This window comes from Prenolepis imparis, unplaced genomic scaffold (assembly GCF_030444845.1).
Source record: "Prenolepis imparis isolate NDT839.2.m4 unplaced genomic scaffold, iyPreImpa1.0 SCAF_4, whole genome shotgun sequence".
Classification (NCBI taxonomy): domain Eukaryota; kingdom Metazoa; phylum Arthropoda; class Insecta; order Hymenoptera; family Formicidae; genus Prenolepis; species Prenolepis imparis.
In genome coordinates this window covers 136011-157273 of record NW_028141162.1, presented here as the reverse complement: position 1 = coordinate 157273, position 21263 = coordinate 136011, and the positions used below count along the sequence as shown (strand labels likewise).

The 21263-nt window shown below is 31.6% G+C and overlaps 4 protein-coding genes and 1 long non-coding RNA gene across 12 annotated transcripts; 4 read left to right on the top strand and 1 right to left on the bottom strand.

The window, feature by feature from the left end:
- Positions 1 to 636: 636 nt before the first annotated feature.
- Positions 637 to 4559, top strand: LOC145935481 (alpha-tocopherol transfer protein-like). Of its 4 annotated transcripts, none has more exons than XM_083036881.1 (4): positions 637 to 761; positions 2298 to 2608; positions 2803 to 3166; positions 3997 to 4558. In XM_083036881.1, the coding sequence occupies exons 2-4, from the start codon at positions 2325 to 2327 to the stop codon at positions 4252 to 4254; spliced, it is 906 nt and encodes a 301-aa protein (XP_082893007.1). In that variant the 5' UTR covers positions 637 to 761; positions 2298 to 2324; the 3' UTR covers positions 4255 to 4558. The 4 variants fall into 4 exon arrangements, with proteins under 4 accessions (XP_082893007.1, XP_082893006.1, XP_082893009.1 ...); XM_083036880.1 differs by lacking the exon at positions 637 to 761 and adding an exon at positions 1311 to 1489 and having other exon boundaries at positions 3997 to 4559; XM_083036883.1 differs by lacking the exon at positions 637 to 761 and adding an exon at positions 1747 to 1874 and having other exon boundaries at positions 3997 to 4559.
- Positions 4560 to 5254: 695 nt separating this feature from the next.
- Positions 5255 to 8234, top strand: LOC145935485 (uncharacterized). The gene is made up of 4 exons (XM_083036888.1): positions 5255 to 5395; positions 6043 to 6223; positions 6734 to 6948; positions 7513 to 8234. Exons 1-4 carry the CDS (start codon positions 5381 to 5383, stop codon positions 7669 to 7671), a joined length of 570 nt encoding a protein of 189 aa, XP_082893014.1. The 5' UTR covers positions 5255 to 5380; the 3' UTR covers positions 7672 to 8234.
- Positions 8235 to 8449: 215 nt separating this feature from the next.
- LOC145935486 (uncharacterized) lies at positions 8450 to 10719 on the top strand. Its single transcript, XR_014425231.1, has 3 exons — positions 8450 to 8769; positions 9295 to 9413; positions 10490 to 10719. It is a non-coding gene; the product is annotated as an uncharacterized LOC145935486 (long non-coding RNA).
- Positions 10720 to 11432: 713 nt separating this feature from the next.
- On the bottom strand, positions 11433 to 14544 carry Snap29 (Synaptosomal-associated protein 29kDa). 2 transcript variants are annotated; one of them, XM_083036887.1, is made up of 3 exons: positions 14439 to 14544; positions 12776 to 13141; positions 11433 to 12516 (listed from the first exon to the last, which is right to left on the bottom strand). In XM_083036887.1, the coding sequence occupies exons 2-3, from the start codon at positions 13037 to 13039 to the stop codon at positions 11992 to 11994; spliced, it is 789 nt and encodes a 262-aa protein (XP_082893013.1). In that variant the 5' UTR covers positions 13040 to 13141; positions 14439 to 14544; the 3' UTR covers positions 11433 to 11991. The 2 variants fall into 2 exon arrangements, with proteins under 2 accessions (XP_082893013.1, XP_082893012.1); XM_083036886.1 differs by lacking the exon at positions 14439 to 14544 and having other exon boundaries at positions 12776 to 13851.
- A 63-nt stretch (positions 14545 to 14607) lies between these two features.
- On the top strand, positions 14608 to 21075 carry Emb (exportin-1 emb). 4 transcript variants are annotated; one of them, XM_083036879.1, is made up of 14 exons: positions 14608 to 14743; positions 16034 to 16268; positions 16346 to 16540; positions 16617 to 16967; positions 17085 to 17810; positions 17901 to 18135; positions 18282 to 18445; positions 18617 to 18751; positions 18853 to 18996; positions 19079 to 19225; positions 19340 to 19588; positions 19695 to 19947; positions 20038 to 20288; positions 20463 to 21075. In XM_083036879.1, the coding sequence occupies exons 2-14, from the start codon at positions 16071 to 16073 to the stop codon at positions 20607 to 20609; spliced, it is 3195 nt and encodes a 1064-aa protein (XP_082893005.1). In that variant the 5' UTR covers positions 14608 to 14743; positions 16034 to 16070; the 3' UTR covers positions 20610 to 21075. The 4 variants fall into 4 exon arrangements, with proteins under 4 accessions (XP_082893005.1, XP_082893003.1, XP_082893004.1 ...); XM_083036877.1 differs by having other exon boundaries at positions 14609 to 14743; positions 16031 to 16268; XM_083036878.1 differs by lacking the exon at positions 14608 to 14743 and adding an exon at positions 14970 to 15138.
- The last annotated feature ends 188 nt before the right edge of the window (positions 21076 to 21263 follow it).

The window sequence follows — 21263 nt, the reverse complement described above, 5'->3', positions numbered from 1 at the left end:
ATACAATGCCATTTTTCTTGCATTTGTTTTAATACTTGTTTATCAAGATATAATGATGCAACCTTTGCCACATCAATGACAGACACTATTTTCACACAATATATACTTGTGTATTTCTTAATGTCATTCCAATAGATTTACCGAGAGACGTACACGTTTCACTTTTATGAGAAACACGCTTCTCAAGATATGTATATGTATAATCATGCGCATAATGAAAAGATGCTAGATAATTATCACATGTAGAGTTTTACGTGTGTATATGTGTTCAAATAGAGCCATATATGTAATGAATTATTGATATTATGATACAATAAATAGCATCTAGATTATTGCGACAAGTATCATCAAACGGAATATATAAATATGTTTATTTTACTCCTTCAAGTTCTCTTATATTATATGTATAATATGTAAGAAAAATGCATAAATATGTAATAATAAATGTATGCGCGCGCTTATTTAGATTGCATGCATGTCTCTCGTTTCTGCTGATTAGGAAGATTACGTATTCGACATTTCTTCGATGTCTAATGAAACCGAATTTTCAACGTGTATGTTGTTTTCCGTATACTATTCATCACGAAAATGGCACGTTACGTAATTGAAACGTACTCAGCTGTCACGCTATATACTCTTCTATTGCCGTTTCAGTCCGGGTGCGACTTAAAGTCTATTATATTTCAGCGCAGATCTCAATCAGTGCTCTTCGAGTTACCGAGAGACATCCTTTCATCGCATCCTTTTAGAACATATTTGAGGTAAAAGAAATTTATCTAGACGCGCGTTATTCGCTAATAAATATTGAATAAATTAATAAACTATGTCTATAAGGTCTATAGGGTGTTAACAAATTAGACCGACAAATCTTGAAGAAAAATTGAAGACAAAATAAACTTCAAAATAAACGTTTTTTGTTAATATTATTTTTCTCTACGACGTTTTTAATTTTATACTACATTGTTACGGACAATCATTGATTATTTATTGAAATTAGGTTTGATTTTCCACTTGAGAGAGAGAGGGAGTCTAATTGATCGTCTAAATTAAATTGAAAGATACTAACGACTCTCCTTATCACGTGTGAAATCCGTGATATTTTCCTTATTCGTATTAATTCGGAGTTCTCCGTCACGTGAAATATTCATGATCGACAGCTAAATAATAAGAGATCAGGCTCTTCTTATAAGGAAAGGAATGTGGTCTCTCCATAAATCTGGGTTCCTATTGGTTCCTTCGAGAAATCACGCGCTATCGGTGAGCCCTAGTTGAGAGACTCTCCTCAGAAATCGTTGAAGCGAATTTAGTCTGACAACAGCAATCAAACCGACACTCAGCGTTAACGACAGCAGTGGAAATTATTACGAACAGTATTACAAGTAATAAATTCAATTAAAACGTATCAAGAAATTCACTCTTACTAATTATTTTCATCCTGCATCGAATACTCCGAAGACTGCTTCCAGTCAACCGCACCTGCTCAAAACTAGTAAGATTCTATACATACATGGTAATGAAATAGAAATTTGTGACTTAAACAATAAACAAACACATATATATATATATATGTGTGTTTGTTTATTGTTTGCTGGAAGCAGTCTTCGGAGTATTCGATGCAGGATGAAAATAATTAGTAAGAGTGAATTTCTTGATACGTTTTAATTGAATTTATTACTTGTAATACTGTTCGTAATAATTTCCACTGCTGTTGTTAACGCTGAGTGTCGGTTTGATTGCTGTTGTCAGACTAAATTCGCTTCAACGATTTCTGAGGAGAGTCTCTCAACTATATATATATATATAGTGGAAAAATTAAATTTTAATCTTGAACAAAACATGGAACAAATATATATATATAATTCACTCTTTTTACAGTAAATGCTCAAAAATTCCTCCATTAATTTTAATACAAAGGTGACAAACGAAAAGTCACAAACTCATATCTTATATCATGTATTAAAACTAAACGTTGTAGAGAAAATTAGTATTAATAAAAAAATGTTTATTTTGAAATCTTTCTTCTCTCTTCAAAGTTTGTCGGTCTAATTTTTTAACACTCTGTATATGATAAAAAGAATCGTATCTAATAGTATAACATAGTATATATATAATATATATATATATATATATATATATATATATATATATATATAGCGGCTAGCTTGCTCGCCCCGAGCGATTGAATATGATTGGTTTCTTTTTGTAGATCCAATCAATCGCACATTCAATCGCTCGGCGAGCAGACTAGCCGCTTTGTCCGTCTTGAACACGCACAATAATTTCAACTCTCTATACAGGAAGAAGTATCGAAAGTGTGAATAACCATGGCTTCGATAGACTTAGTACCATTTGAAGAGGAACTGAAAAGAAATCCCGAATTGAAAGAAGCAGATATACAAATGTTGAGAGAATGGTGCGAGAAACAGCCTCATCTGCCAAAGATATCAGACAGCGAACTAGCATTGTTCTTACACAGTAATTATTACCGACTCGAGCCAACAAAGACTACTATCGATACTTTCTTCACGGTCAGGAGTCACGTACCCGAGTTCTTTTGCAATCGGGATCTTATAAACAATAAAGAGCTCATAAAAGCGTCGCAAGTTGTGTAAGTATAACATGTGTATATATATATATATAATATATTTATGATTTTTTCTTTTTGTATTAATTTATTAATCAATTTTCTCTTTGTAATTAATCGTCATCTCATAAATTACATGTACAAATATGATAAATACGTGTATGTCTCGCAGAAGAGAAATTTCGCGTATAAAATAAAGACAGTCCAATTATCAATAGAACACAACAGATTTTGGAAGGAACTACTAAAGAGGGGAACAAAATCATCTTCGGAAGATTATTGGATAGCGACTCGTCGCACTTTGTTTACAACGATGCGATGAAATTGCTAAATATGACAATAGATTTGTGGCTCTACACGGAGGGTACCTGTGACGGCCACGTGATATTATTTGACATGGGAAACGTTTCTTTCGGCCACGTTGGCCGTTTGAGTCCTATGGGACTCAAAAAGTTTCTTTACTATTTACAAGAGGGTTTGCCTGTCCGGCTCAAGGGTTTCCACTTTATGAACGCTTCTCCGGTAATCGATGTCATTCTAAATATGATGAGACCCTTTATGAAGAAACAGCTGATGGATATGGTAAGAAATCAAATTTTATATATATATATACATACAGACTGGCCCACCGAAAACGTAAGACATATTTTTTGGCATTTAACTATTTGGTCAAAAAACGCTCGGACAGGTCAACTTTGTTGTCAAGGGGGACATATTAATTGGCTATTTTCGTTCACCTAACTTCAACCCCAAAAAAGGGGTTAATTTCACCCTAAAAATTTCACTCTAAAAACATGTCTGTTTCGTTTTCGATGGGCCACTTTATATATATGTAAAGCATGCATTAAGAGATCCGAAAGCCTATATTTAAAAGAAACGAGAAATAAAAATTAAGCTTTTATTTTATATATACATATACATCATCCTTTTCGTGAGAATATGTGTGTTTTAAAATAAAATATACTTTACACGTGATTATAAATGCATCACGCGGTACAGATTGCATTCTTTGAATCTCTTTAATTTTGGATAAATAAAAGAGAAATATTTTTCATTTTGATACGTGTATATGAGTCGTTCGCTCGAAAAACGACTTAAGTCGACTTAAGTTTTTGCACAAAAAAGATTGAAGATTCAACTATGATTCAAGTTATTAAACATTTTGCTACTCAGCAAAAATAGGAACGTGTATATTAAAAAATATAAAAGCTGCATAGCATAATGTTTAATAACTCGAATCACACAGTTGAATCTTTAATTCAATTTTTTGTGCAAAAACTTAAGTCGACTTAATTGTAAATCGTTTTTCGAGCGAACAACTCATATATTCTTCGTAATTGTTAAAAAAATAAAATAAGTAAAGCACAAGTATAAAAAGCATACATCTTATATTAATTATGTGTAAATTCTAGTTCCATATGCATACTACAAATGATACTTTGGAGAAATTCGTACCACTGGAAATTCTTCCAAATGAAGCGGGCGGCAAGGCCGGCCCGATACAGAAATTACGCGACAAGCAGGTGAAGGAATTGGAAGATCACGTTGCTTGGTTTCAAGAGGAAGAGGCTAATCATCGCGTCAATGAAGCGCTGCGACCTGGCAAGGCAAAGACAGCGACGGATTTATTTGGCGTTGAAGGAAGCTTTAAGAAGCTCGAGATTGATTGATCGAATCTTTGAATCTTTTACAACGCACCTTGGGTTTTTATCTTCGAGATACAATAGTCCAATGTACGAAGATAAAAACAATATAGTCTAACAACACACATTTATCAGCACTAAATATTTAGTAACATTTCAATAGCATTGAATGCAGTGTGGCGGTAGCAACATGTGATATTAATCGTTGAAAAATTATATTAAACATATATAATAAAAAAAACATATTACAATTGCACTAAAAGTTAAGTTATATCAATTAAAACGTTGATATTATATCATATTAATACCATATTAATACCATATTATACTTTAATCAGATTGCTTATTTATCCTTTGTGCCTATATTCTTCATCTCTACAATACTTTATTTTTATGCGCAATACTTTTTTTCTGATAATTGGACTTGATTACCTAGTCACATAAAAATAAACAGTGTTGATAGAATTCTTCTACCTATCCTACTTTCAAGTAGCAAGATGAGTAAGATTGATCCCTCTTCACAGTTATACCAAAAAACTTATTACGTCAGAAAGTATTTTAAATCATGCTTTTCTTTTATATATATACATATATATTGAAAGTCTTTTGTCTTTAGTTTTTATATTATGTCTTGTGGCAATAATGGACAATTGCACAATTATACTTTTACATAACTAACTGCATGATTAATGATAGATACTGATCTCTCGGATTTAAATAAATGATCATGTATGTATCTCTTCACACGATGCATGACATTTTAATAAAACGCGAGACGGCGCGATTTTTAATTGTGACAAACAAATTAATAGTACCTATACGAAATACACGATACGTTAACACATAATCAATTTTATTGTTTAAATCTAATCAACATAATGGATACAGTTATGCCAATTTGACCTGAACGAAAAAAATATAAACGCTAATAAAAAATCAGCAATCATTTCTATTTATAACTTTCGTTTCACTCACATTTTATGTTCAAGTTTGAATATGTACAAGTTACATCGTGGTGTGGAGAGACCTTTACAATACCTCCTTTTCGACAGTTTCTTATAATACTTTCACCATCGAACTATCCTCGCAGTAAACGGCAACACGCGTATGCGAACATATCGATCCAGATAAACAATTCAGACTTCATCCCGTAATGAAACGCTTAATAGTAAGTACGTATAAATTTATCGTTTATTAATAATATGAATATTTCAGATAAATCTTTATACGCCTTGAGTTTAATGCGTATATTTTCCTATAAATTTCTGCATATATTAAATTTTTTTTGTATAGATATATGTCATTGTAAAGTTGAATACAGTAATAATACAATGTTTTTTGAATAAGAAATTATTTAAAATAAAGTAAGAAAAATATCACAATATTATCCGCGGATAAATGTTTCCATGTAAAGAGATTCTTCCAAATACATAGTGCTTGTCACGATGAAACCAGTTGATTTCGCAATTCGTCTACTTGGAATTTTAATAATACGTATTCGCTATGTTGCCGCATCCTTTGCAATAATAATGATAATAATATCAGATATCATCAGTTTCCCTCTATAATAAATTGAATAAATCGTCAAAAGTTATGTTGCTCTAATAGTGAAAAAGTAGTTATATGTGAAGTCTAAAATTGATCAAAATTTTTAAGAACAAACTTTTCTAAAAGAAAAAAAAAACTTTAACCGCAAAATTATTTTTTTAAATTTAATCAAACTTTAATGTATATCTATAGAAAATTTACACGATTAAGATATTACAATATTATTTAAGCATTATTAATATATATGTATTATACATTGAATTGTAGATAGTCACCGCCGCCTTGGTTAACATTTGCTTTGCGGATGTATTACATATTTTACCGGAATACCAGACAACGACATTACCGCCTCCAAAACCGTACAGTTTCCAATATGAAGCGGGACGATATCCGGGACACATTGATCGCGTTCATCAAGAAATCGGAGATGGAGATGGAGTTATTTATGGTAATTGCAGATTATAAATATGCTATTCAAATCGCATATCTCGGGGACGATACGGATCTACTAAAGCCTTATTTTTTAATCTGTCTCGATGTTTCAATCATTTCATTAGCTTGCTCATAAAGATACTAATACACGTTATATATATATATATATATCACGATTCTTCATCGATCACGAACTCATTTCTATTTAATCCAAGGGCAAAAAAAGACGCAGTTCGCCACTTAAGCAAATTAAAATTTATACTATGTAAAATAAAACAGGTATATTTTAAATCCTTCACAAATGTCTTACGTTTCTCTCAATTTTTTCTTCTCTTTTTCTCTGTGTTTTTCTTTTCAAGAAATAAATTGTAACAGAAAATTATTTCTAATGCAAAGTAATGATTGATTCAACGTCGAATAGTAGGCGGGAAAAATCTTTAATGATACAATAATTAGAAATAAGATTATTGTAGTGGTTTTTGTGCTATCATGACATTTTAATAAACACGCGTGTTATCTCTGTCAGGAACATATTCGTATGTCGATCCAAAGTACAAAGTACGAACAGTCGAGTACAGAGCTGACAAAAATGGATTTCATCCTGCATTGATCAACTTTGATGACACTTTTACTCAACCTGCCGATTCGGAAGCTGTAAGACTGGCTAAGGAAAAACATATGCATCTTTATCAAAAAATCGCGGAAGCAAATGCTCGTAACGTTCCAGTAAATTTGCCAAGGGTAATTGTTTTATACATTCATCGATATACACATATAATCTATCAAAGACAAAAAAATGAGGATTTAATTTTCAATCATACTTAAAAATTATAATTTTTTAGAAAAGAAGACAACTCCATATACCCTGTCTTTTTTTTTACTTTTTCATATCTTCCTAATATAATAGTATATTTCATATTTTCCTAATATAATAGTATAATTTTCCTCATATAATTTATATCAAAAAATTATTTTATTTTTTATTTTTTAACGCGTTTGAAGATATTATTTACAATATTTATATAGAAGATATGAAGATAGTATTAAATACACCGACGATTGTTTGTCTAAAACTGTAACAATAATTGTAATCAGTACCAATTTTCTAAAACTGATGACGAGCAAGATAAAAAAAGCGATTTAATTATTTTTCTGAAAAATACGTGCGTTCGCATTTTCCAAGAATTCAAATATTTTTATAAAGAATAGTTTGATTAAATCGCTCGCGCGCGCAGTTTTTTTTTTTTTTTTTTAATTATTTCTGTTTTCCTTTCCATTTCGTTACTTGACTTAATTGCTCCGCAGGATTCAGCCAGCGTGGCAAGAGCGAAGGACAGGCACAACGAATTGTATCACAGGATCGCGGAACAACACGCGGCGATCGCCGCGCAGAGGGAAGCTGAACGATTGGCTTATGAAGCGACTTCCGTTGCGAATGACGTAGATGATCATCGGACACGTTAATCGCGTATTATGCACGAATCGGCATCACGTCCGACATGCGTGGTGTATACTCTAATAATAAGAAATATATTGCGCGACGTCACCGAATGCTCATATAATGGTTTCCTTAAGCTGATTCGAACAATAGAAAAAAGTTTTTTTCGCTCGACTTATGAATAAAGATTTTTAATCTTTGCTAATCTATAGTAAAATAATGCTTGTTGTTGGTTATAAGGCTCTATATATAATTATTCTATACTCACAATCCCCATGTATTCGGATAATAAAATACTTTAGAGACATAGAAAAAGAAAAGGTATGAAACAAATACGCTATAGTGAAACGTGATTGTCGTATTTATAAACGAATTTAGAAGCACGATTGATAATACGAGAAATAAAAGGTTAATATACATTTACAATAATAATAAAAATCTTAATAACTGTGAAATCAAACAAAAAGTTAAGTTTTTATACAAATTGTTGTTTCTTTATCCTCTGAGACAGAATTTAAATTTGCAGCAGATCGAACAATAAATATATATCATCCATTTTTTGTCAACTCATCCTTATAAATTTCATCTGTTTTCACACAAAATATTATTATCTAATTTAAGTGTTTCTCCACATGATTATTAACAAATCAATGATTATTGATATGAATCATTTTTGAATATATTATGTATAATATTATATGATTTTTATAATATTGTGTTAATCATTGCAAAATTATTGAGTATTGTATTCCGCGTGATATATCTCTTAAATATTCCAATAAATAACAAAGATAAATAATGCACTGCAGACACTAATAATTATTACATTTGTTGTATTTTTTCTTTCTGCATGCAATTTATTCACAAATATATAGTAATCTGTTTACATGATTACGAGCGGACAATAATGCAAATAGAACGTCGTTGTTTTTAAATGCCGGAAGTGCTATCGCGTTAAACTAAAAATAATTGTCGATAAAAGATAATACAACAAACACACAATTATATTGTATGATATAAAAACCGTGCTACATCGTGGGTGACATTAGTTTGAGCGAGTATCCTAACGAAAGATGAAGTGCTTCTTGAGCAAACTATTTTGCTTCTTTTTGCTGTGCATCGTGGTAGGAATTGTCACACAATTCAAAAACATAAATAAGCACAAAATTCACATTTCGTACTTTTCAAAAATTCTGATAAAGTAAAATTTTTTACATATGTACACAGAATCTCTATATGAATAAATTAAAACTTATAAATTTATTTCCTCTATGTATAACAATAAATTATGTCTGTATAAGAGTAAAAAATTAAGTATTAGAGAGAAAATTAAGTATTAGAGAGATAAATAAGTTTCAAGAATGTGCCTAGCGTGTGCGCTTCTATACATCTCAAGCTTATTTTATTTTAAATTCTATATAGTATGTAAAGTATTGAATTTTTTCTATATATTAGTAAATATTAAAATATTATATATGTACTTTTGATACTAAAAATGGCATTAACTTCTTGACCTGTCTACATATCTAGTTGGAATGAGATTAAAACACGAAATATTTAACAAAAATGTTTATTGTTAGTAGAAGAATTTATATATATATTGCATGTTATACAATATGCTCTTATATATTACTTACTTTTTCTTCTAGACATCGATGTGCATGAGCATTGGAAGTCAATCCTCATCATGGACTCCGAATTCTGCGATTGCAGGAATGCGTGAAATAGCTTGTCATCGTAGCACGTCAACTGCAGCAACTATAAATGGGTAAAATTAAATTCTATTTAATAATGTAGTACATTTGTAATAATTTTAACGGATTAATTTACATACACACAGAGTCTCTCTCTCTCTCTCTCTCTCTCTCTCTCTCTCTCTCTCTCTCTCTCTCTCTCTCTCTCTCTCTCTCTCTCTCTCCCCTCTCTTTTTTCTTTTTCCTCTCTTTCCCGCCATCATTTCGCTCTCTCGTTATTTATACTTTGTCTCTATGTCTGATTTTTTAAGTCAAGCAGAGCCCTGAAATCACTTTTCCGTAAAAAATAATTTTACGCAATAAAATAAAGCAAATTTGACTTTAATTACATACTCGATTGTGTTTAAACAATATCACTCGCGTATTAATGTTTCCTACTATAAACTTTAAGCACTCTTATTTTACAATTATTGGTTTAATTTTTATTTTTTGTTTAGTTTATTATTTTTTATAATTTAATTTTTAATTTATTTTTTTTTATTATTCTATTATTAAATATATTAAATATACACTATTATTTATATATATTATACATTATATATTAATATATTATTATATTAATATACACTATTATTATATATAATATATTAAATATTAATATATATTTTATTATATATACTATATTATTTTAAATATATTTTTTATATTGATTTAAACAATTATATATACCTATCAAATTGAACTTACTTGCGCGCAAAATTACCAAACGTCTCCAAAGAGACGCATTAATATATTAATTATTTTCCGTTTAAAAGGTATCTTTTCATACTCTGACACTCGACACTCATTTTCAGCGGCAAAAGATATGACGTGTTTAAAAATAAACATATCAATTTGTCATTTTTGATCACATATGTGACATCTTCTACGTCAGTATGAAAAAGTTATTTTAATCGATCTCGATTATATATTTTGATTATTCTTAATTCCTCTTTTTTTATTATATACATATATATTAATTTATATACATATACTTTATATATATGCGCGCGCGCATGTGTGTATATGTATATAAATATCTTTTAATTCTATCTTTAAATTACAAATCTAATATAATTCAATTAATCATGTGTTTTTCTCATTGTTTTAGGTAAAAACTATGAGAAGTTTATGGCGATGGATTGAAATACCTAGAAGAATCTAAAATTATTACTTTATTCGTTGTGATTATATTAACTCTCTATTGCCCACACAAATAACGTCAAAAATTTCAAAAAATGTTCTATCTAAAATTTTATGTGCATAAATAAATTAAGTCGATTTGTTTATATTTTTCTAAAGACACAAAGTATAGAAATAAATATGAAAAAGTTATCATGACTTTCCGCAAGTTTCACAACTTTACATTTTACAATTTAAAAGCTACAATATTATACAATAACATAAAAATTAAACACAACATATGTGACTTGAAAATTACATTGGACAAAAAAGATAAAAGAAGCAATATTCTCAAATTATTTTTACAATATTAACAAATATTAAATGTTTTGGCTTAATAAATATAACAAAAAAACAAAATTGTATGGACTTTTATTAAATAATTCTGGCAGTCATAATATATATAAGGTGTAATTTTACTCGTACACATATATATTTTTCTTGCATTGTATATTAATGTAACAATATGTGATTTTCTCTGACACAATTGTCCATAATCTTAGTATCTATAAAAACAACAAAAATAGGACAACATTGAAAAATTGACAAATTATAACTATGCACAATTATTGTCCTATTGTATACTATTGCTCTTTGTTTCATAAATCAATGCTCTTTGTTTTATAAATTATCTTTTATATACACATAGTGCATATATAAATTACTTTCTAAACTATAAAAGATTTGAATAAGCATAATTCTGAAAAGTATTTGTAGAGATTCACTTTAACTATATATCAAGTATTTTGAATATCTTTACAAAAAGGAATGAATCACATATAAATGTTATGTAACTTATGCACTATATATATATATATATATATATATATATATATATATATACAGCTTTATTAAAAGTTAAAGATAATCAAAATAACATTGATAATTCACGATCCTTTTAAATGTTATATAAAATTGTGTGTGCATGTTTGCATATATATAAAATATATAAAAATCATGTATTTTTATATCGATACTAAATCAAAGAATTAATTTCGAATAGAATTATACATATAGGTGCTTATCACAGAAAGTTTTCGTCTCAAAAATCTACAAAATCTTGAGAAACAATTGAAATTTTTCTATTAATTAATGTAATTTGTATATTGTATAAAGATATTGCATGTATTCTTATAGTATCGACAATCATTCCCAAAATGATTTTTTCCCTATAAAGGATGATGTATTAACAATCATTCTATTATTATAATTATATTGTATCATTATAATTATATTGTAAAGATTGCGCACTTTATGAAAAACTATAAAACTTGCCGCATAAGATAATTGCGTGACTGACACATCTCAGATTCGACAGTATAAATCAATGTTTCAAAGATTCATTTCACTGTATTACGACTATACTTTGTAAAAGTATAGTCAATATTTTGTATTATAAACGAAATCTCTGATATATAACGGTTTTCTAATTTATTTCTTCAATAAATGTAACATGTCTTTATTTTGTTGTTGCAACATTATATCTGCATTTTCAGTTTTATCAGTAATATTATCAATCAAATCGTTTTGCGAGTCTATTTCTTCAGATAAACCAATTGCTAGATGTTTCAGTCTCGCCAATGATCCACTCATCTCATTTAAATTTTGCTCTAAAGCTTTGGTTACTTTGTCACTGGCAGGCTTAACATCTTCACAAATATTGTCGTTGTAACATTCTTTTATCTTTGTCGATGAATATGAATTGCTAATGTTACTTTGTACTTGGTCTAATGTATTGGATAGTGCAGGAGATGTTATGGATCCAGAACTTGAAGACTCTGATAATTTTGTCGACGGTATTGGCGCATCCAGAGATTTACCACTGAGATAATTTTTTAGACTACCAAAGACACTCTTTATGCCCTGTATATGTTTCTGACTAAATCTTAATGTGCTATTAATATCGTCTAGTCTCTTTTCTGTTCTCTGCAATTGTTCTTTTTGTCTGATTAATTCCTGAAAGCAGAAATTTATTAAATATTAAAATGTATCATATATTACTAGCCAAGCACAACACATTGTGAAAAGGTCAAAATTATTTAGCTTATATTTATTGCATTATCATATAAATGTTTCATGTGAAAAAAGTATATTAAACAGCTTGTATGCACAATTTTATATATATATATATATATATATGTATACGAGTATATATCAGTTGTACTATCTGTACAGTGGTGATGTAATGTACAGGTACAGACTGGTATATTATTACCTCAGCTGTAGCTACGCCAATTTGCTCCGAATCTCTCAGAAGCGAGACGGACCTTTCTGAAGACTGTATCGTGCGTTCTTCTATTTCTTTTTTACGTTGCAGCAATTGTTGACGTTTCTGCGTCATGTCATCGTCAAAATTCTGATAATGTCCAGGCGGGAGAGTCCTGGGGGGCGCACTCTTCAGAAAAGTTTCATCGTCTATATCGTCTTCCAACGAAAAGAATGGATTATTCGGATCGCTCAGATAATTGTGACCTGCCATTTATTCGATTCGACTTTTCGCTACGCACGAGATATCGTTGGCGACCTGTTGGTCGAATTTATTCTCGACGTCCGTTTATCTTTTTTCACACTCGACACTTGTCTGATGACAATAAGTATATATCAATGTATATACATATCGTGTATCATGAAAATGCACGACTCCCACAAGTTTCGGATGCGAAAGGAACCGCGCATGCGCGTTAATGTATAATATAATGCAGAATTCATACTGCAAGTGCAGACTGCATTCGAGATCCGACGTACGATATTTGATATCCAATAGAAATCTTTCGTTTCTAGATCTTAAAATATTACTGATTAGAATTACTAGAAAACAAGCTCTTCTTTAGAATATATTGGACATCATACGTCGAATATTGGACGCAGCGTGAATCCTGCATAAAGCTTCCGAGATTGCGTTCGAAAATCTACCGTCGAAAATAAAATATATTTAACCAAAAACATTCATATGATTGACAAAAACATCATAAAAGTTTAAAAATGCCTGTAAATCTCAAAAATATAAAATAAGCATTATAATAAGTATGTACATTTTATTGTTAGCTTGCAGGATATCAAAATTTAAAAATTTCTATTATATTATATATGTATGTATATGATAATTATATATCGTTAGGAATTTTCATTCTCAGTTAGGGCCGGTTTCACCATCTCCGATTAACTCAATCGACCGATTAAACTATATCTTTGTCTCTTTTCAGCTACGTTCTTAAAAAAAGACAAGGATATGATTGAGTTAACCAGAGATGGTGAAACCGCGGCCCTTTAGTCAATGATTTTTAATATACGCGTATGCCTGCACATATATATATATAGAATGTTAAATTAATATATAAATATATAAGCAAAAGCTTATTTAGTAAATAAAGCAATTTTTTGGAAAAGCTATACACTTCTTATTTTATTATTTTGAAAATAATACGATTTGTTTTTTTCTTGCATGCTAAAAATATAATTTTAATCTTTTATTTAAAAAAAAAAAAGAGTATTTTTCTCGATTAATATATATATATATATATATATATATATATATATATATTAAATGTTATGAATAAAATTTTATCAATATAAAATATATTATACAATTTGAATTTGAATATATGCTGTACTATAATATATGAGAATAAAATAAGTTTGATTATATGTAAATATGGTGTAAGTTTGCCAAAAATTTGCATCATTTCAAAATCACAGATACACGGCACATACGACTTACGCCTTAATATCTTCATACAAAATGGTTGTTTCCAATTATTATCACATAATTATCATATTATTATTTATGATTTCACGATGTTTGTCGTTGCGCGATAAATATGAATTCTCAAGTCGCGAGTCGCAAGTCGCAAGTTAAAACGAAGCGCACGTGTACGTACATACGTGACGTCAGACGACGCTGCCGCGGCGTCACGGGAAACAGCCGTTTAGCGTCACCCTGATTGGCCGAAAGCGGATAGTAAAGCCAATCGTCGGCGCGGTTTGTCCGCAATGGTCGCGTAAACTTTTTCCGGCCATCTTGTTATTATTTTCGAAAATCTTGAGGTTGGATTTTCGGGAAGACGCAGTAGTAGTAGGTGCGAAAGTGCGAACGCCTTCGGCGCTTTGTTCCGGGCGACTGGCGAGAGTAAGACGCGGCTCGTATGAGGTCAAGAGCACAGAGTTACGACGAAGAACGGTTTCGGTGGGTATCGCGCAAACTTGAATCTCTCCTCGCTACTGACTGTCGCAAGAGTAGCGGAGAGACAGAAAAGGGAGAGCGAGAGAGAGAGAGAGAGTATATGCGAGAGATAGATAGAGTGGGAGAGAAGAAAGAAAGAAAGAAAGAGAGAGAGAGAGAGAGAGAGAGAGCGAGCGAGCGAGCGAGCGAGAGAGCGAGAACGATATGGTGATGGTGAGGAATGACTGCGTTGGAGTGCGTGAAACGAGGTACGAAAGTGGTCGTGCGCGGGAATCGGCGGTTGTGTATTTGCCGCTTTATGCTTGTGATCTTCATCGATATACCTTAATCGTTGGTGTGAAACGTGTGCTCTTTTTTAATTCCTGAACGGAGAATCGTCGTGTATGAGAGTGAATACGGTAAGTTGGCGCGTTGTTCTCGCGACGCAACGGCCGCGAATATACTCCCTACGCTGGGGCTGGGCCTGGGGCTTGGACGCCACGGATTCCGCGAACCTCCCGTCGCGGACTCGTCGCGATTCGCCTCCTCCTCGTCGGTCCCAAGAGTACATTGTTTACTTTTCCGTGTAATCATTTATGTTCGCGCAACGATTCACATAACCTTGCTTCCGATTGTCAAATGTAGGTTAGATTGGATGAAACGGTCGTCTCGGTCGTCTCCGTTGCTTCTCCTGCGACGCGTTCATAGTGTCCGTACTCCTCTTTATCTCTTTATTCCACTTTAATTCGCGTAATCGTCTCTCTCGTATTTAACCTTATTAAATATTATATATATATATATATATATTGCCTTTATATTATCACATATTTCACACTCTGTACAATCTATTTCGATTCATTTTCGACTCAATACGGACACGTGCGACACAAATACCTTCGACTTTACGATTCCCTTCGAGTCCCTCCAACATTTCTGGCGTAAACTTTTATCACTTAATTCTAATAAATTAAACTTTTGTACGCGCAAAATTTCTAGTTACGAACACGATAGGATATTCCTTGAAAAGTAAATCTTGTTTGTGTCAAAATTTATTTATTTCGTATTTGCTTTGTTAAATTATACATATTCAACTTTCCGCATTTGCATCAAGGTTTACAATTGTAAATTCAAAGTTTAGAATTTTAGATCTATAAAACTCAAAATTATACAAATATGTATGTATTTGCCTACAATCTATGTACAAATTAAATGTACAATTAACATGTTATATTTAAGCATTTCATTATTAAAAATAACATTTTTACATGTTTTCTCTCTCTCTCTCTCTCTCTCGCTCTATTTTCCATTTAGAAGATACAAGGTACGGAAGAATATATAATTACACGATACAATGGCAACTTTGGCTGAGCAAGCATCTAAATTATTGGACTTCAATCAGAAATTGGATATAACGCTTCTCGACAATATAGTAGGATGTATGTATACTGGGATAGGTGAGCAACAAAGAGTCGCCCAAGAAGTGTTAACCACCCTCAAGGAACATCCAAATGCTTGGACACGGGTAGATACCATTCTAGAATATTCACAGGTAAATGTTTATCTTTTTTCTCATTGATTGCACATATCGTTATTAGTAAGTAGCTCTATCATTGCGCTATTCTACAGAATCAACAGACAAAATATTACGGCTTGCAAATATTGGAGCAAGTTATAAAGACACGATGGAAAGTACTACCCAGAAATCAGTGCGAAGGTATAAAAAAGTATATCGTAGGCCTCATCATAAAGACAAGCAGCGATCCTGAGACGATGGAAGCTTCTAAAGTTTACCTTAACAAACTCAATATGATCCTTGTGCAAGTGAGTAGCTAATTTTACTCATTTATATTTTGCGCAAGGGATATATCGATAATTACCATTGTTCCTTCATTCTTAGGTATTGAAACGTGAGTGGCCGAAAAATTGGGAATCCTTTATCAGTGATATTGTTGGTGCGAGTAAAACTAACGAGAGTCTCTGTCAAAACAACATGGCTATTTTGAAACTTTTGTCAGAGGAAGTATTTGACTTTTCTAGTGGCCAAATGACTCAGACAAAAGCAAAACATTTAAAGGATACAATGTGCAGTGAATTTTCACAGATATTTCAGCTTTGCCAATTTGTGATGGATAATTCACAAAATGTTCCGTTAGTAGCAGTCACATTAGAGACGCTACTAAGGTTTTTAAATTGGATACCTCTTGGATATATTTTTGAAACTAAATTGATAACTACTTTAATATTCAAGGTAAAGAGCTTGTGTGTGTGTGTGTGTGTGTGTTTCTTTTCCCTTTTCTTCACTTTATTATAAATTGCTTTTATGCTATATTATTTAAAATAACCTCTGTTTCCAATATATTTGCAGTTTTTGAATGTACCAATATTTCGAAATGTTACTCTGAAGTGTCTAACTGAAATCGCGGCCGTCACCGCAACTGTGCCGAATTATGACGACATGTTTGTTATATTATTTATCAATACAATGCAGCAATTGGAACTAATGCTCCCACTGGAAACCAACATACGCGAAGCATATGCAGCTGGCCAAGACCAAGAACAAAATTTTATCCAAAACCTAGCCATGTTTCTTTGCACTTATCTCAAAGATCATGACGAGCTAATAGAGAAGAAACAATTGAATGAAACGCTAGTGAAGGCATTACATTACCTCGTTCTCATATCTGAAGTCGACGAGGTTGAAATATTTAAAATTTGTTTAGAATACTGGAATAGATTAGCCGCCAATTTGTATCAAGAAAATCCTTTTGTTACCTCTTCGCCACTTTTCATGTCTAAGAACATGACGGTTCCTTCTCGGAGATTATTTTATGGTCCAGTTTTAACAAAAGTACGCTACATCATGATCAGCAGAATGGCAAAACCTGAAGAAGTGCTTGTCGTAGAGAATGAAAATGGAGAGGTTGTCAGGGAATTCATGAAAGATACCGATTCTATAAATCTCTATAAAAATATGAGAGAAACTCTTGTATATCTTACTCATCTTGATTATTTGGATACGGAAAGAGTAATGACAGAGAAATTGCAGAATCAAGTTAATGGTACAGAGTGGTCCTGGAAGAATCTCAACACGGTATTTGTCTTTTAAAATATGCTTGGACTAAAATGTTAGGTGACATATGTATATAGCGATTATATTTATCATATTTTATTCATTTATTAGTTATGCTGGGCAATAGGCAGTATTTCCGGCGCTATGCACGAAGAAGACGAAAAACGCTTTTTAGTAACTGTAATCAAGGATTTACTTGGTTTGTGTGAACAAAAGAAAGGAAAAGATAACAAAGCTATAATTGCTAGCAATATCATGTATGTTGTTGGCCAGTATCCACGATTTCTCCGAGCTCATTGGAAATTTTTAAAGACTGTTGTAAATAAACTTTTTGAGTTCATGCATGGTAAGAATAAATTATATATCTCATATATATGTATATCATACACACGCCCCCCCCTCCCCCCCTCTCTCTCTTTTTCTCTCTTTTGTAAAAATCCTTTTCTTAATTATATAACGCAATTTGACCAACTAAATTAATTTTTATTATAGAAACGCACGATGGAGTGCAAGACATGGCCTGCGATACTTTTATTAAAATAGCACTGAAATGCAGACGACATTTTGTTACTATACAAATTGGAGAAGCAATGCCATTCATTGAAGAAATTCTTTCCACAATTAGTACCATCATATGCGATCTTCAAACACAACAGGTAAGATAAAAACATAGTATCTGTCTAGTATAGTATTCAATTACTGTATAAGCGCTATGTATTATATAGCTTTATATATTACATAACATAATGCAACATTTATCTTACATATTCTAGTATATATCGATATACTTTGTCTCTCTTTAATGTAATATTATAATACTGCAATAGGTGCATACATTTTATGAAGCAGTTGGTTATATGATAAGTGCTCAAGCTGATACTGTAATACAGGAACAATTGATTGAGAAATATATGCTTCTTCCTAATCAAGTTTGGGATGACATTATAAGCCAAGCATCCAAAGTATGTCACAATATTCATTCGTAAATTTTTAGCCAGTACCTTATAATGCATTTATGTACATGTATAATTTATATTTGAATAAAAATATTATATTTCTTCAGAATGTGGATGTCTTGAAGGACCAAGAAGCTGTAAAACAACTCGCCAGCATCTTAAAAACAAATGTTAGAGCTTGCAAAGCTCTTGGACATCAGTACGTGATACAATTAGGGAAAATATACTTAGATATGTTGAATGTTTATAAGGTATGTTTCTTTCTATTTGTGTGTGAAAAGTTTTTCAAGAGAAAATAATAATTGATACACTCAACAAGCGAATTTACTTTAGGTTATGAGTGAAAATATAAGTGCTGCGATATCTGTAAATGGTGAGATAGTAATGAAGCAGCCTTTAATCAAGAGTATGAGAGTAGTGAAAAAGGAAACATTGAAATTAATCTCAGATTGGGTGAGCAGGACGAATGATCATCAAATGGTAATTTTTTTTATTCAAATACATTTTTACAAGTTTTTTTTAATCTACAAATTTATTTATTTTATTTTATATTTTTATACAAAATACGTTTATTGAAATTCTTTTGTTTGTTAGGTATTGGAAAACTTTATACCGCCATTGTTGGACGCCGTTTTGCTGGATTATCAAAAGACGAATGTTCATTGTGCTAGAGAGCCCGAAGTGCTTAGTGCTATGGCCACCATAGTGAATAAACTAGAAGCCCATATCACTAGCGAGGTGCCCAAAATATTCGATGCAGTATTTGAATGTACTTTAGAAATGATAAACAAAGACTTTGAAGAATTTCCCGAACATAGAACGAACTTTTTCCTTCTCTTACAAGTAAGTGCGTGAGTGCGTGCGTGCGTGCGTGCGTGTGTGTATCAATTTGCTCTTCTTATGTGACTTGACTGCATTTTTAAGTTGTATAATTTTATCTTCACTTTAGGCGGTGAACGTTCATTGTTTCCCTGCATTTCTTTCAATTCCGCCAGCCCAGTTTAAACTGGTTCTTGACTCAATTATTTGGGCCTTTAAACATACAATGAGGAATGTAGCAGATACAGGATTACAAATTCTTTATCAGCTTATGTTAAACATTGAACAGCACGAGCAAGCAGGTCAAAGTTTTTACCAAACATATTTTACAGATATCCTACAACATATATTTAGTGTTGTCACGGATACATCGCATACAGCAGGTAAAAACTAAATTTATAACTTGAGGTTGCACAATTGATTAATATATTATTGATTATTATATTTATTTGATTGATGTTATTGTGATACAGGCCTTACGATGCACGCTACAATTCTCGCTTACATGTTTACATTAATTGAACGTGGGAAAATTCAGGTGCCACTTGGCCCTGTACCTGATAATACTTTATATATACAAGAATTTGTTGCAAGATTGCTTAGAGCAGCCTTTCCGCATTTAACTGATAATCAGATTAAAATAACTGTGCAAGGTTTATTCCATCTTAATCAGGATATCACTGCGTTTAAGGAGCATCTCAGAGATTTTCTCGTGCAAATCAAAGTAAGTGACATGCAACATTGGCAAGATTTATGTAAAAACGTATAAGCATGAAGCTTTTATTTATTTATTTATTTTTTTTTTTTTTTATTTAGTGATAAGAAAGATCTAGCGGCTACCACACAAAAGTATTTTTAAAAAACATTGTTATTAATGCATTTCTTTTCCTTCATCTAGGAATACACGGGTGAGGACGATTCCGAGCTTTACTTGGAGGAACGAGAAACAGCTTTACGGCTAGCCCAAGAAGAGAAAAGGCGGCAGCAAATGGCTGTACCAGGCATTCTTAATCCCCATGAAATGCCAGAAGAGATGCAGGACTGAATTAACCATAGTCCGCGTATCCTATCATTTTATGCACATTTGATGAAAAACACTCTGTTAAAGGAATTCTTGTATCCTTTGAGCTGTAATTATCCCTGCGACATCACCGTCATTACCATCATCAAAAATAGATAAAATATTAATTACTTACTAAAACCGAGTCTACAAAAGTATACCCTTGTTAAGGAGGTATAAGCCCGAAACGTGGTGACTGTTTGTTTGTCTGTTATAGGATTTTAAAGAAATTCGAGTTTCTGTTGTGGATATAATGGGACAATTGCCTGCTAGCGATGCTATTTCATGTAACGAGATAAAAAGAATTGCTTCTCAAAGAGAATCGATTATTTAAAAAACTTAGGATATAAAACTTTTACAGATTAATTCCCATTAATCAGAATTATAAAAAATAAAAAAAAAAAAAACGGTGAATATGGCAAAAGTAACGTTACCATTCTTCAGAATTATCCTCAAAAACGACTCGATATATTGTATGATAAATTTCTGTATAAGGGATTTCTACACGAAAACACACACACACACAGATATGTGAGAGATCTATAATACTATTATATTAAGTTTCGTTTTAGCATTTCTATGCGAGTTAAGAGAATGCCTGTAGTCCACAGAATTGTTTTGTGCACACTTTTGGCCATT

Coding starts and splice junctions, on each gene's coding strand:
- LOC145935481 (XM_083036880.1), top strand. CDS start 2,325: ATGGCTTCGATAGACTTAGTACCATTTGAAGAGGAACTGAAAAGAAAT. Junction 2,609..2,802: donor ATAAAAGCGTCGCAAGTTGT/GTAAGTATAACA, acceptor AATTATCAATAG/AACACAACAGATTTTGGAAG. Junction 3,167..3,996: donor AGAAACAGCTGATGGATATG/GTAAGAAATCAA, acceptor TGTAAATTCTAG/TTCCATATGCATACTACAAA.
- LOC145935485 (XM_083036888.1), top strand. Junction 6,224..6,733: donor TGGAGATGGAGTTATTTATG/GTAATTGCAGAT, acceptor TATCTCTGTCAG/GAACATATTCGTATGTCGAT. Junction 6,949..7,512: donor TTCCAGTAAATTTGCCAAGG/GTAATTGTTTTA, acceptor ATTGCTCCGCAG/GATTCAGCCAGCGTGGCAAG.
- Snap29 (XM_083036887.1), bottom strand. CDS start 13,039: ATGGCAGGTCACAATTATCTGAGCGATCCGAATAATCCATTCTTTTCG. Junction 12,517..12,775: donor TTGGCGTAGCTACAGCTGAG/GTAATAATATAC, acceptor TTCTGCTTTCAG/GAATTAATCAGACAAAAAGA.
- Emb (XM_083036879.1), top strand. CDS start 16,071: ATGGCAACTTTGGCTGAGCAAGCATCTAAATTATTGGACTTCAATCAG. Junction 16,541..16,616: donor TCAATATGATCCTTGTGCAA/GTGAGTAGCTAA, acceptor CTTCATTCTTAG/GTATTGAAACGTGAGTGGCC. Junction 18,136..18,281: donor ACTTTTTGAGTTCATGCATG/GTAAGAATAAAT, acceptor TTTTTATTATAG/AAACGCACGATGGAGTGCAA.